Here is a 13,900-nt window from a genome sequence, read left to right as displayed (position 1 = left end):
CTGTATTCACTTCACTAGCTGCCCATAGAACTTCAGGTGAAGTTCAATTTATTATGTCTGGCTTATTGTGTATTCTGGGAATTTGGCCAGGGAAGTTTCAAAATTAAGAAAATACATATCAAGATGGGCATTACAATCTGGTCAATCAAACAATTTCATGCTACCTGGGCCAGGCAATTTTTGATTAATTATAATGAAAGGAAAGGATTTTTCAAGTATAGTTCTAAGGCTGTGAATTATCAGAAATTGTGTTGCCATCTAATAACTTGCTTGGGGTTTTTTGAGGGAGATTGAGGTATGGGTGCAGGTGGGTTCTACAGTGGTTAATTTAAGGTTTGTAAATTTATTATGATGTAATTATAATATTTTGTGTTTTACAAAATATTTTGTGCTATTATCTGCATACTCTATGTATGTTATGAAGAGTGAAAGTGGGATAAGTTTTTAAACAAATATAATTAAATTTTAAGAGGTCATAAGAATAGCCTCACTGGATCAGACCAATGGTCCACCTAACCCAGTAGCCCATTTTTATGATGGCCAATACAGATCACAAGTAACTAGCCAAATCCCAAATAGTAGTAACATTCCATTCTACTGATCCAGGCCAAGCAGTGGCTTTCCCTGTGTTTATTTCAATAGCAGACTATGGAATTTTCCTCCAGGAACTTGTCCAAACCTTTTTTTTAAAACCGAGCAGCAATGGTGTGAAATGCAAGCACATGGTGGTGGACGATGCTTCTCCTTTTCTCCAGTCTGGGATTACGCAAGTAGCCTCAAGTCCCCCACTGCACGGCTTCTCCGATTTTGTCAGCCTTTTATGGAAAGCTTATTTAACGGGACCAGGAAGCGCTAAGCTGCCTTCTGGCTGGATAAAATAACATTATACTTATAGACCGCGTTACCAAAAAGATGGGCCATTGGTCTGACCCAGTAAGGCTGTTCTTATGTTCAGTAACTTCAAATGAAAACTGGGTGACTTTGTGGAGTAATATGATTGGTGCACATGATTAGACAGGTATTATTTGCTAATGGGAATGAACATGCATGAAACTGGGGAGAATGTATGCAAATCCATCTCATTCAGAGTCGGATTCTTTGGCTGGGTTCCCCCAAGTGAATGTGAAACCATTGCCAGGAGTATAGAAATGTAAATAGATCACCAGCTGTGTTCTATGGTATGGCTGAAAAACAGTTAAGAAAATGGTTAAGGTTGGGGGGAGGAGGGGGCATTATCAACACAGTCTACTTTTGAGTTATTTTACCACAAGGGTTATTTTAGTGCAGCATCTCATTGCATAAAATAGGACCCTGTGCTAAACTAGCCCAATAGCTAAAATAATTCAACAGTAGCCTACGTTGATAACTTCCCCCCTAAATAGAAAAAAAAATCACATCTCCAATACATGTGATGTGTTATTTTTTTTAATACTGTATCATATGCATTTGATTTTTTTAAATGATTACATTTGGATAGCTTTCAATGCTTCAGATTGTTAGGGGTACTTTTTTTTAAAGAAATACACTTCAGGATACTGAAATCCTTGTGTGGTGTCCAACCATATGGTGAATTTATTCTCTTACTATCTCACAGGTCATTCAGTTACAGTCTGGGCTGAGGGCTATTGCAGAGTTCCAGGGCGTGATAGCCATTGACATTTCAGGTGGCATGGAGTTCAGTCTGTGGTACAGAGAATTTAAAACCAGCGTTAGATCTCGGTAAGATCCTGCATCTGCATACTGTAACTATTCACTTAGGCCCTTCATGACAAATAGAAGCAAAGATAAGGCATTCTGTTTTTAGGGTTCCGGTTATGAACGTATTTCTAGTGTAATAAGTGTGTCATTCTGGAAAGTAAAGCATTCTCCCCATGCCCGCAAGCTGTGCAGTAGGAATCCAGTCCAGGTTTTCAACTCCACCTCCTTCTCCAGAGGGCTCTGCTGTCCCCTTCAGTTTTTCTTTCTGAACACAAGCTGGAAGTTATGATCTGCTCTGTATATTTATTTATTATTTTTGGTGTTTTTCTCGTTTTTTTGCGGGGGAATGCTCTGCCTGCCTAGAAAAGAAGCAGACTTGGGTTTGCAGATGGCAGATTAATCCCTTGGGGACCTGTTTGGCCAGCCTACAGAAAACTTTGTGGCAATCAGGGTTTTTATCCCTAGTTGCTTAGCTCGCCTACTGAATCTCAGGTGCTTCAGCGCAGGCTGTTAGGCGTCCGCAGGAGGCTCAGCAGGGCTCTTCAGGGTGGCAGCAGCGATTTTGCCTTCCCCCTTCGCGCTTGTGGTTCCACGGGGGTTGAGAATCAGTCCAACTTTGGTCTGACTGGCAACCCAAAGATTTCAGCATTTGTATGACTGGCTGATTGAGACAAGGTCTCTTTTCTCAAATTCAGCTATGAGTTAGAGCTGAGGCAAGCTGCAGCACCTTCAAAGCACATTGCACAGTGAGTAAAGCTGTTACATCCTATGGGCAAAATTGGGGGGGGGGTCTGAAAAACCTATTTTTAGAGGTTTCTGCCATGTCCTATAGGGCTCCTACCAATAAAATCCCATTTTCAGAGTTATTTTACTTTTAGTTAATGTACTATTGAGCTATTTTATGGCGCTAAAACACTGCCACTGTAGCCATCTTAGATTTCCCAGGTTCTTATTATAGTTCCCAGATCATTCCAGAAGCCTATGACAGTTTCCACGTATACTAAAGCATGAGAGACGTTTCAACACTGGTGCATGAAGGGGGAGGTGGAGCCGTTTAGTGCTCCGATCTCGGTGGTGCTAGCATTTCTCCAAACAGGTCTTGACAAAGGCCTAGTGACGGGCCTCTCATGCTTCAAAGCCTGTGAACGTAAAGGTCCTTTGGTTTTACATCCAGACATAGCCGATTCATAATGGGGGTACTGAGGCTCAGATCACCGGTAAAACAACCATTTCCATTGTGAAACATAACATAACATAATAACAGATTTCTATACCGCATTACCCTTAGTTCAATGCAGTTTACAAAGGATTATGCTATGAGTAAATACAGAGATGATGCAATACGCAAGAATTAGCTAGCTAGGAAAGACAGTGCCCATATTTCTTATTTTTTACAACCCTTACCAGAAGGGAACATAAATAGAGCATGGAATTGTCTACTGTTCCCGTAAATCATAGTAGCAAATCTATCAACAAAGTAAAGCGGAGCGGCACCAAAAGCGACTTTATAGTATAAACATCCCAACTTAAAGATCACCCGGGCCTCACTGGGAGCCAATGTAGTTCACAGTAATAGGGGGTTACATGATCATATTTCCTCAGTCCGTAAATCATTCTAACTGCTGTATTCTGGATCAAGGTCAGCCCAGCCAAGTTTTTCTTTGTACTTGTCAAATATATAATATTGCAGTAGTCAAGAATGCTAAGTAATAGCGTTTGAACTAAAAGTGTAAAGGCAGTAGCCTCAAAATAAGCTCTGTTAGTGCGGAGTTTCCATAGAGTATAATAACTCTTCTGGACCACAGTATCTATTTGATTTTTCATAGTTAGACTCTGATCAAAAACCACTCCCAAGATTTAATTGTAGGGCTTAATGGAAATGATACCAAGTTGATCTTAATTGTTGATTCTGGAATTATTTTTTTTGATGGTTTTGCAAGGCCTCAGCCAGGCTCCGTATGAGCCTATTCAGGAGGCGTTTTTCTTGTCTCATATCGTCAAGACCATTTTCCTCATGGTCATTACACCAGCAATATGAATCTCGGAGCTGCAGGCCCTGTAAACAGGAATCTTACTATCCAGGAATCCGCGTACTCATCTGTCATGCAGGAAGCCCTTCCTCAGAATCACGGAGGCGGGAGTGCCCTTGTGCACAGTTCCATCCTTTGTGCTAAAAGTTATTTTGGCATTTCATATCAATCAAGAGGTAAGACTACCAGCATTCCACACCATAGGGTCAAAGAAAAAGGACCAGATTCTGAGAAAGCTGGATATGAGGAGCATCCTATGTTATCTAGAGGTCACTAATGAATTCTAACAGTCAGACTGTTGGATCATCTATATGTGCTCACCAGTCAAGCTAGATTCAGCATTTAGAACTACCATTTCAAGATGGATATGGATGGCCATCTCATTAGCATATATTGCCAGTCTCCTTAAAAGCAATTGCCAGTCTCCTTAAAAGCACATTGCACAAAAAGCATAGCCTCTGCATGGGTGGAAGCTCGACCAATAGTGCCCGGAAAGATTTGTAGGGCAGCAACCTGGTCTACTCTGCACACAGAAACATAGAGTATGATGGCAGAAAAGGGCCGTCGGCCCAACACGTCTGCCCATTCAAAAGAATCCTCCCCTTAAAAGAACACTCCTTCTAAGCAATTCCCCGAAGTGAACCCACATGTTTATCCCATCATTTCTTGAAGTTCATTGCTGGCCTCAACTACCTGACGTGGAAGTCCATTCCAACGGTCAACCACCCTTTCAGTGAAGAAGTATTTCCTGATGTCACCATGAAATCTCCCACCCTTGAGTTTGAGCGGATGCCCTCTTGTTGCCGCAGGACCCATAAGAAAAAGTTCTACATAGTGGATGTGGCAGCATGGGAGGACATCATCTTTGGGTCCTCTGTGTTATGAGCAGGCACAGAGGTCCCGTGCTAGATTTCCAGGACTGCTTTTGTACATCTCTACTGTCCAGAATGACATACCTATTGCACTAAAAAAGAGACTAGGTTCTTACCTTGCTAATATGTTTTCTAGTAGATAGGTGTGTCATTTTGGAGCCCCGCTTGTCATTTGTGTCCTGCGTCTGCCGATTATCTCTATCAGAAAGTTCAGATCCAAACTGGCATTTGTATGCCAGTTAGGCTTTCAGGGTCTACAGCCTATACTATTGCTATAACACTTTGGGGGTTATAATTGTGCCACATAAATGTTTCTGATTAGATTGTTTGATGACAATGTTTGACCTGTTTATGATGATTTCAGAGCAGAACAGAGTTTTTGTTCAGGGAGTTCCCCGTACCCCTCCTTCACATGTCTTCCTCTGTGGGGCTATTGCCTGCTTTGGAACAAACTGAAGAGGGCAGCAGAGCCCTCTGGTGAAGGAGGAGTGATTCAAAACCTGGAGTGGATTCCTTCTGCACAGCTCGCAAGCACTGGGATATTATCTGCTTATCTAGAATGACACACCTATATACTAGAAAAGATATTAGCAAGGTAAGAACCCTAATCTCTTTTTTTGAATTTATTTAGATCTTTTGTTCCATGAGTCCCCCCAAATGAGTCTGTAGACTTTACTATAAAGACTCACATTGATAGATGCAGAGAAAAGCACAGTGCTCATATAGACAGCTACACTCCCAGAACAATTAATATATGTTCAATATTTCTGTTATGTAGGGGAGCCCTGGTGATTACTGGCAACATCACAGTTGATTCCCTCTTTGTGAAAGCTGGTATGGAAAACCGATTTGAAAGTGAGACTACCTTAGACTTCATCAGCACAGTCAAATTTTCAGAATATCCCTTTTTGGTCTGCATGCAGATGGATAAAGATAAATTTTCTCTCAGGTAAGGAAAAAAAAGTATGAGTAGTTGAAGAAGCCTTTTCTTTAACAATAATGTAAGTTTTGACAGCAAATTTCACTAAACCTCGCAGAGTCACAGTGACATAAAATAGAAATGACAAATCCACATGCCTCCAGCAGATTTTCAATGGGAAACAATGTCCATAAAGTCCGTGGCATATTAAGGGGGGGCGCGGTCCGCCCCAGGCGCGGTTTTCCAAAGGGCGTGGCGGCACCCCTCCTCCTCTCTACCTCCCCCTCACTTCTCTCCTTCTGCACATGCCCCTTGCCTTCCCTTTTTGGCACTCTCTCTGACGTCACTTCCGGGACCCGTGCCTAGGAACTGACGTCAAAGGGAGCAGATACGCCAGAGAAGTTTAAAAGGTATGGGGAAATGGGATGCGCATGGAGGAGGGCCATTTCTCACCCTTATTACGCCACTGCATGTAGTTTCCCTTTTGAAAATTCGCTATGAGTATGAGAGGTAGAAAAGTACTCGGGTATTTTCCCTTGATGTTTCTGTAGACGTGATTATTTAAGGGGAACTAAATATTGTAAGGATTGATTTATTTATATAAATGAAGAATACATACACATCTGGGGAGGGGGAGGGGGGTATGTTTTGGCACTGGTTAAGAGGTATAGATAGGTTGTTTACAGGTATTTTTATGAGGTGTTGGTTAATTGGAAATGGGTGGGGGAAAATAAGTCTTGCCTTTATTATATTAAGGGGTCCTTTTATCAAGCCGCGCTAGCGGGGTTAGTGCGTCGGACATTTTATCACGCGCTAACCCCTGCGGCCGGCTAAAAAACTAATGCCTGCTCAATGCAGGCATTAACAGCTAGCGCGGCAGGCGGTTTAACGCACGGTATTACGCGCGTTAAACCCCTACCACAGCTTGATAAAAGGACCCCTAAGTTTATTGTGCTGTAATGTTAATATTATATGTAGATGCATCATCTCTTGTGCACAATTGAAGTTTTAAAACTGAATAAAGAATTTAAAAAAAATAAAATAAAATAAGGGGAACTATGGGGTCCTTTTATCAAGCCGCGCTAGCGGGGTTAGCGCGTCGGACATTTCATCACGTGCTAACCCCCGCGACCGGCTAAAAACCTAATGCCTGCTCAATGCAGGCGTGTGCGGCAGGTGGTTTAACGCGCTGTATTACACGCGTTAAACCCCTACCGTAGCTTGATAAAAGGACGCCTATGTTTATCCCTCAGTGAAAACATGTAAGATGGTATGTGGGATTCTTTAGGAACAATCCTCAAATATACAGTAAATCCCATCAATAATAATAATCATAATAATAATAACTTTATTTTTGTATACCGCAAAACCACAAGCAGTTCTTAGCGGTTTACAGAGGAAGAGACTGTATACAGACAGCGATGTTACAAAAAAAGACTTTCAAATTACATTAGCATGTCAAGATTAGTCAAAATTTATCTGGAAGCATTTCAGAGATACAACAACCAAATTGTACTGCACACTTTAAAGATAAGTGATGTTTTGCTGTTTGTAAAAGAAATAAAAAAAAGTTAAAAAAAAATTAATGTATGTTACAGTACAATTTGGTTTACATAAATAGGGAGGTGGAGGTAATTTGGTCAGTGATGGAAGTCATAAACCTTTAACAACTTGGCATGGATTAAAATATCCTTGGATTGGAATATCTGTATCCAAGTTGGTTTCTGAGACCATTTTTCTCCACGATCTCTTTTGAATACCCTTTGGTAGAATTTACTGTATATTTGAGAACTATGTTTATCCACCGGAATATCCAGTAATTATTCCCTCTCTTGACCAAGTTATATCTCTAGGAATACCTACGTGTAAAGCAACTAGATATAACTACATAGGAGCAGACTAAGAAGGAGCTCCAAAATTAGATGGTGCATGCTAAATGCAAATTTTATAATGATGTGAGCACTTCTGCTGTGTCGAAAGCTGGTGTAAGTGCTCATGCCGAACTGTTAACAATTAGGCATGTAACCCCTAGTATTCTATAAATTGGCAAGTAACACAGTGCATTACACCACCATTGACCTGCCCATACCCCTCCCATATCCATGACCCCTAGAAGTTCTCAATGATAGAAATTTTGCACACAACTTCTAGAATGGGAGTTAAGGGCAGTTCCACGCACAACTGCTTACTGGCACCAATTAATACTAAGTTAAGCCAATAATAGGCTGTTAACACCAATGAACAGTCCACTATTAAATTATGTTGTGCACACAACTGACCTTATTCTATAAATTGTATGCACAACTTTGCATGCACGCATTAAGTTGGGTGCCCGGTTTTATAAAATTGGAGTAATAGTTAAGCTCAGTATTTAGCCTCTCAACAGTAGACAGTTTTAAAATGTGGAGGAGGAGATTTAGGATGAAGCCATCTAAATGCAATCCTGGACATTTAATGCTATGGTCACCAGTTTGAATATCCAGGGCAAAGGTTTCAAGTTTATTTATGATTCAAGTTTCAAGTTTATTTATAATTTGATATACTGACCATCACAAGTGTCTGGTCAGTTTACAATAATAAAAAGTAAAAGATTATTTAAAATGTTAAAATCATATTTTTTTTTAAAAAGGTTGAAATAAAAGTAGGGGGATTGAGATCAAAACAAAGACTTTGTTACAATGTGTATGGGACAAAGGGAAATAAGGGTGAGGGAAAATTTTAATTACATTATAAATTAAAAAAAGGAAGGGAAGAAGGGAAGGATAAAACAAGAGGAAAAAGGGGGTGTCGCTTCCTGAAAGCATTTTTATTTTGCCATTTTTTTGGGGGGAGCTCAATTGGAATTTTGATAAGCGTCTTTAAAAAGAAATGCCTTAAGGTGTGTTTTAAACTTGTTTAGGGAATTTTCAGAGCGAAGATTCGATGGCATTGAATTCCAAAGTGAGGACGTGACAACAGAGAAAATTGTATTTCTAGTATAATATAAATCCTTGATTGAAGGGACTGTTAGTAAATTCTGGTTAGTGGACCTGAGGGCCCTGAAAGGGGTGTGTGGGATGAGATATTTATCTAGAAAGGTGGGCAGGTGGGAAATCTTGATCTTGAAGACTAAGAGAAGAATCTTATAAGTTGTTCTATGAGAGACTGGTAACCAGTAAGAATCTCGAAGTAGGGGGGGTGACGTGGTCATATTTTTTAGCTTTATGGATGAGTTTAATCGCTGTATTTTGAATCCAAAGATGGTTTAATATGTAATATAGTACCACAAATTACGGCTTCATAAATCAGTGGTAACGATGACCCAAGCACAACATTAACTTTGCCCATATCGACTTCCAAAAATTAAGTATCAATGGACAATAGAATAACAGATGATCCAAAGTCCCTATATCAAAATGACAATGCCAGCATCTATTAGATTTTGAACTGTCAATCTTTTGCAAACGAACTAGGGTCCAAAAAATCCTATGCAACAAGAAAAACCAAGTTTGTCTCATAGATGCTGACGCTGTACATTTCAACCTCCAAGTCCAAATTTGTGGCCTTCGAGATGCAGAAATATACTGCTTAATCTCAATGCTCCAAATGTCTCTAAGACTATTTTTTGGTTTCTTATTCAAAAATTCAGAAATTAATTTATACCACCGGGTGGCCTGATGTCCTAATAAATCTGTCTGGAAGCATAGGATCTGCAAGCTATAATATGTTTTTAAGTTTTTCCAATCAGGGAACCTTTTCTGAATGGCCTGCTTCAACTGCAACCATCTATAATTTTGAGACTTTAAAATACCAAATGATTGTTGCAGTCGTGAAAAATCAAGCAGCCTTCCGTTAGATATAACGTCAACTAATGTACGAATATCTGCCTGCATCCAATTCCTCCATGCACTGCCTATTTGAATCTTCGAGCTAACCATAAAGAATGAAAAGTAGATTTCTCAATTGGAACATCTGTTAATTTATCAATAAATTTCAAGGTTTTCCACGTGTCCAATAGAATAATATTGTCCTTAGCATATCTAGGCAATTTAATACTCAACACATGAGATAGTTGATACCCAAAGATAACACTACAAACTGCTTCTTTAAGACCATGGCCACCTTGCGATCCTGAGAATCCTTTAGCATCACTCCTCCTTAGCGAGGGAGGGCTATGTGGTTGATGATGAGTCACTGTAGAGTCCACCTTCAGCTGGTCAAATAGCTGCTGAAATTCTGGGACCATGGGAGAAAGCCTGGACATAGCTTTTGCCATCTTTAAAGAGCCTTCAGGGGTCTCCCACTGCTCTATGACCAGAGCAGTGATGTCCAGGTGTGCTGGAAAATAGGGAGGTCTGAGTATTGGAGTGGCACATGACTGTACACTGAGAAGTGGAAGGCTGTACTTCAAGTTTCAATTTCTTGAGCACAACTGTAATAAAATGGTGGACCGAGATCAACATAAACATCTGGTGTATAGAGGGGTCATCAGCTTGATCAGGGGCCACAGAGGCATCCTGCTAGATGGGACCAAATATGGAATTGAAGTTATCCAGGATGGAGCCAGTGCCTTGTGATAAAAGAGGAATGGAATTTGACTTCCAACTCAGCCAGTCTGGGTCTGAGTGGTCATTGGTACTGGGAACTGGAACACTGATCTCTGGAATAGAAGACACTCCCTGGAAACATGCTCTTTTTCTGTGGAGTGCAGTTTGGGTCTGCTAAAAAATGTTCTCCACATGAGATGGACAAATTCCAGTGAGAACCCTTGCACAGGGGCAATAAACGAACCCTGATGGACCTCTGGCGAGCCTTTCATGGGATCCACGGACTCCATGCGCCAGCGCTTCATGCCCATGCCAGTTTTTGGTATCAGGCTGGATTTTCTCCCCATTTCCTGGACCCAGGATGGTTCACCAGTCCTGAAAGACATGGATGGGGCTTAGCTTGAAGTTCCTGCCCCCTCCTTTCGCATGCCACAGCACACAGTATATGAACGCTCCTCCACAGGCATTCTGACACAACTGACACATGAATTCATGTTAGCACATGCTGAGGAGTCCATCCCAATTGATTCTTGTAAAAATCGAGGGGTTTTGAGGCATAAAAAAGCTTTAGAAATAAAGAGATCATTTAAAATCCAAGATGGCCGCTGCCAGAAAAATCATGCTAAAAACAGCCCATGGAGACTTAATTAAAAAACAAAAACTCCAAAACATGGAGTTTAGAGGTGGGAAACCTGAACCTTATCCTTGGAAACCTTCAAAAATGACTTCTCTAGACCCCACCCCAGTTTTCCCATAGGAAACAATGGGGTTGTACCAAGTTGTAGTGCCTGCCTGTCAGCTATATCCTGCAGTTGAAGTGAAGGGAAAGGACTTTCTGCCTCAGAAACTTCACCAAATTACTCCATTTCTTGAAATCTTCAGGCTGCCAGTCGGATTGATCCCAACTGATCACCCCCACAGAACCTCAAAGCATGACGGGCAGGAAATATGCAGCCGACACCCTGATGCTCCCAAGGGCTCTTACTCAGAGGTCCTAAGCCTGCACTTAAGTCTCTGAAAAATTCAGAAGGCAAACTTGCTCCCAAGGGAACAGACCCTGAGCTCTGAAGTGGCACAAAGCAGGCTGGCCCCACAGGTTCACCCGAAAGTTTGCCCTGTGAAGCTGCAGTCCAGCTCAGCAGAACCTGCATCCTTTCCACGACAGAGATCCCCTAAATAAGGGCTCTCAGGGCACCAAAGCCACCGAAAAGCACAAACTTACAATTAAAAAGTCCTGCAAGAACTGACGGCAGTCATTCAGTGAGTGGCGCAGGACCAGGCAGTCGCACCGCTCTGCTGCTGCTGGAAGACATCAGGACAGGAGTTTCAAGTTTTCTTTAGGCAGCCGCCAGAATTAAAATAAGGTACCGGAGGGAGGGGAGTCGGGGTTGGGTCCTGTCTTGTTTTGAGGGGAAAAAAATAAATGGTCACATTATGGATGTGGCTTATTCCACCACGTAAGGCTGGAACTGAGGCAAACTTCTGCCATGTGTGACTATGGCATCTCATTTTTGTGTTCATTGTGGTAAAACATATTTAGGGGGCCACTGCCACTTCCTAGTGATAGCATTGGCAATGCTCATGGTGCCACAGGCAACTATCCAGTTAATCCTACCCAAAGTCCAACCCTGCTGATAGAAGTATATGGCTATCTCTGTATGAATTCTAATGCATTGAGTATATCTTTGTGTCTCTGCAGGCAGTATGTAACTAAATATGAAGGCTTGCCATCTGGAAAATCGTATGTATCCCGAAAAGGAAAAGTGCATCATATCCCAGGGTCTGAACTGCCCCTACATCAGGAGAACTCCAACATGTGCAGGAAGAGTTTCAGCGAGGAGTCAAGTTCCTCAAACACCTGGTTTTGAAGGAAACCTCTGTGGTCTCTGAAGGACTAATCCCGGCATGTGCTGTACTGTAATAATGTGTGCATCTGTTTACATATTCACAAAGATCTGTGATTTTTGTAGGACATATAGGGAAGATTTTATTTCATAAGGTTATAGTGCAGTACACACGTGGGTTGTGTATTTTTCAAGAGCAGAAAAACAACTCTAACATAGTACGTTTGATTTCTTGCAGGTGGGAAGGAATAGCTTCAGAAAGCCATATCTTGCAGATCTGGAATGGGAACAATTACACTTATGGGGGTCCTTTTTTAAAAGCTTAGTGCACACTAATAGAATTAGTGCATGCTAAATACTAGGAAGCCCATTTTATATCTTTGGGCTTCTTAGCATTTGGCGTGCTCTAATTCCATTAGCACACACTAAATATTAGCAAAATGGTCCCTATAAATACTGTATGTATATTTAAAAAACAAGCAAACCCCAAGAAACAACAAACACTAGAATCATTATTTATGATATAAATTTAGGAATTTTTTTACATGTGTATCTGGAAACCAGTTCTTGTGAGTTGCAGTGCAGCTGCTCATAACGTTTTTTATTCATTCTTAATATGGAAGTGGCTGCCGTGAAGATTCCTACAGGATTCTTGAAAAGCTGTTGATCAAGTCACAAACTTCTATAAAGCCACTGGATGCCATGATCCCTGTAACACCATGCCAAAATTAAATCTCCTGATCATAGACAGCATGCTGTTATCTGACCTCTGCGGTAGAGAATGACAGGGGGGAAAATTTGTCCCCATCTCTGCAAGCTTGGCCCTGTCCCCATTCCATCCCCATGAGCTCAGTCCCTACCCCATCCCAACAAGCTCGGTCCCTGTCTCCGCCCCGTCCCCGCAAACCTTCTGATCCCATCCGCACAAGCCTCAAATAGTTTAATACTGAACTTATTTTATTAAAGTATAAAAAGAAACAATATTCTTTACAATTGTCATTTTATAAATCAAAGTTCTGGCTGTCAAACTAGAGAAAGAGTCTATGGTTCATGCTTCTAATTTGTACTTTATTTTTCATAATAAATATTTTGACAGACACACAAATTCATTGTGTGTATTGCTGCATGTGTGTAGTATTTATATGAACAGAAAATCACAGAGGCTTAGAAATATGAAAATCCAGAAGACAAAGAACAATATTGCCACAAATGAAATGTTCTATGGAAGAGGCAATCCTTTTGATAGTTTGACGTATGCAATAATTCTGTGAGAGAAATATTATGAAAGCAGTTTTACATTGCTGAGGTATTCTGTAACTCAAATATCCCAGATTCTTCATAAACCAAAATAAGTATGAACCCAAAACAAACCACTGGTGATCACAAAAACCAATAATATAAAAATCAGGGTACCAATAGTCATCCACAAATACCTTATAAGTAATTCAGTGACCAGTATTAACTCATATCAGATTACAAATGCTGGAAAAGGAACTATAAAAGGAGAATCCCTCAGATGTACAAGACTCCCCAATGCAATGGCACAATTACTTAAATCCAATCAGCAAAAAATAATAATCCCAAAAGATAATCCTCTCCTTACAAAGGGCTAGAAACGTTGCAACGCCCTACAGTAACTACTGCCCGGGAGGGGAAAAAGACTTCAAGTGCTCACAGGTTCACAGTGCTCATTAGATTCAACTAATGCATTACCTTTCATGTAAGCTATCATTATTCTTAATTTGCTTAAGAGAAGCACTTAACTTGAAATGAAGACCCGGGTTCAACGGAGCCTCCGTTTCATTCTTGGAACTTCTTCAGGAACTGGTCATTCAGGGTAGTACTTACCTCAATTAGTAACTTCTTATTCCATTTTCAAAAGAATGCTGTTCTACAAAGAGACAAAAGCAACGTTACAGGGCCCCGGAGCATTGACTAGGTACCCAATCTTAACACAAAATTATTGAGTGAGCAGGGCTATCCTACGGAGCACAAAAATTATGCTTACCAC

General features: G+C 40.9%; 1 protein-coding gene across 4 annotated transcripts in view; it reads left to right on the top strand.

The window, feature by feature from the left end:
- MTTP (microsomal triglyceride transfer protein) overlaps positions 1-13,487 on the top strand; it is a 119,246-nt gene extending 105,759 nt beyond the window's left edge. For all 4 annotated transcript variants that reach the window (XM_033957197.1, XM_033957187.1, XM_033957215.1 and 1 more), the window contains 3 exons: positions 1,595-1,719; positions 5,379-5,549; positions 11,745-13,487. In XM_033957197.1, coding sequence (XP_033813088.1) covers positions 1,595-1,719; positions 5,379-5,549; positions 11,745-11,913 — 465 coding nt within the window. In that variant the 3' untranslated portion in view covers positions 11,914-13,487. The remainder of the gene's footprint in view (positions 1-1,594; positions 1,720-5,378; positions 5,550-11,744) is intronic.
- The last annotated feature ends 413 nt before the right edge of the window (positions 13,488-13,900 follow it).

The sequence above is a fragment of the Geotrypetes seraphini genome, chromosome 1 (assembly GCF_902459505.1).
Source record: "Geotrypetes seraphini chromosome 1, aGeoSer1.1, whole genome shotgun sequence".
In the NCBI taxonomy this organism is placed as follows: Eukaryota; Metazoa; Chordata; class Amphibia; order Gymnophiona; family Dermophiidae; genus Geotrypetes; species Geotrypetes seraphini.
This window is presented reverse-complemented; position numbering and strand designations above follow the sequence as displayed.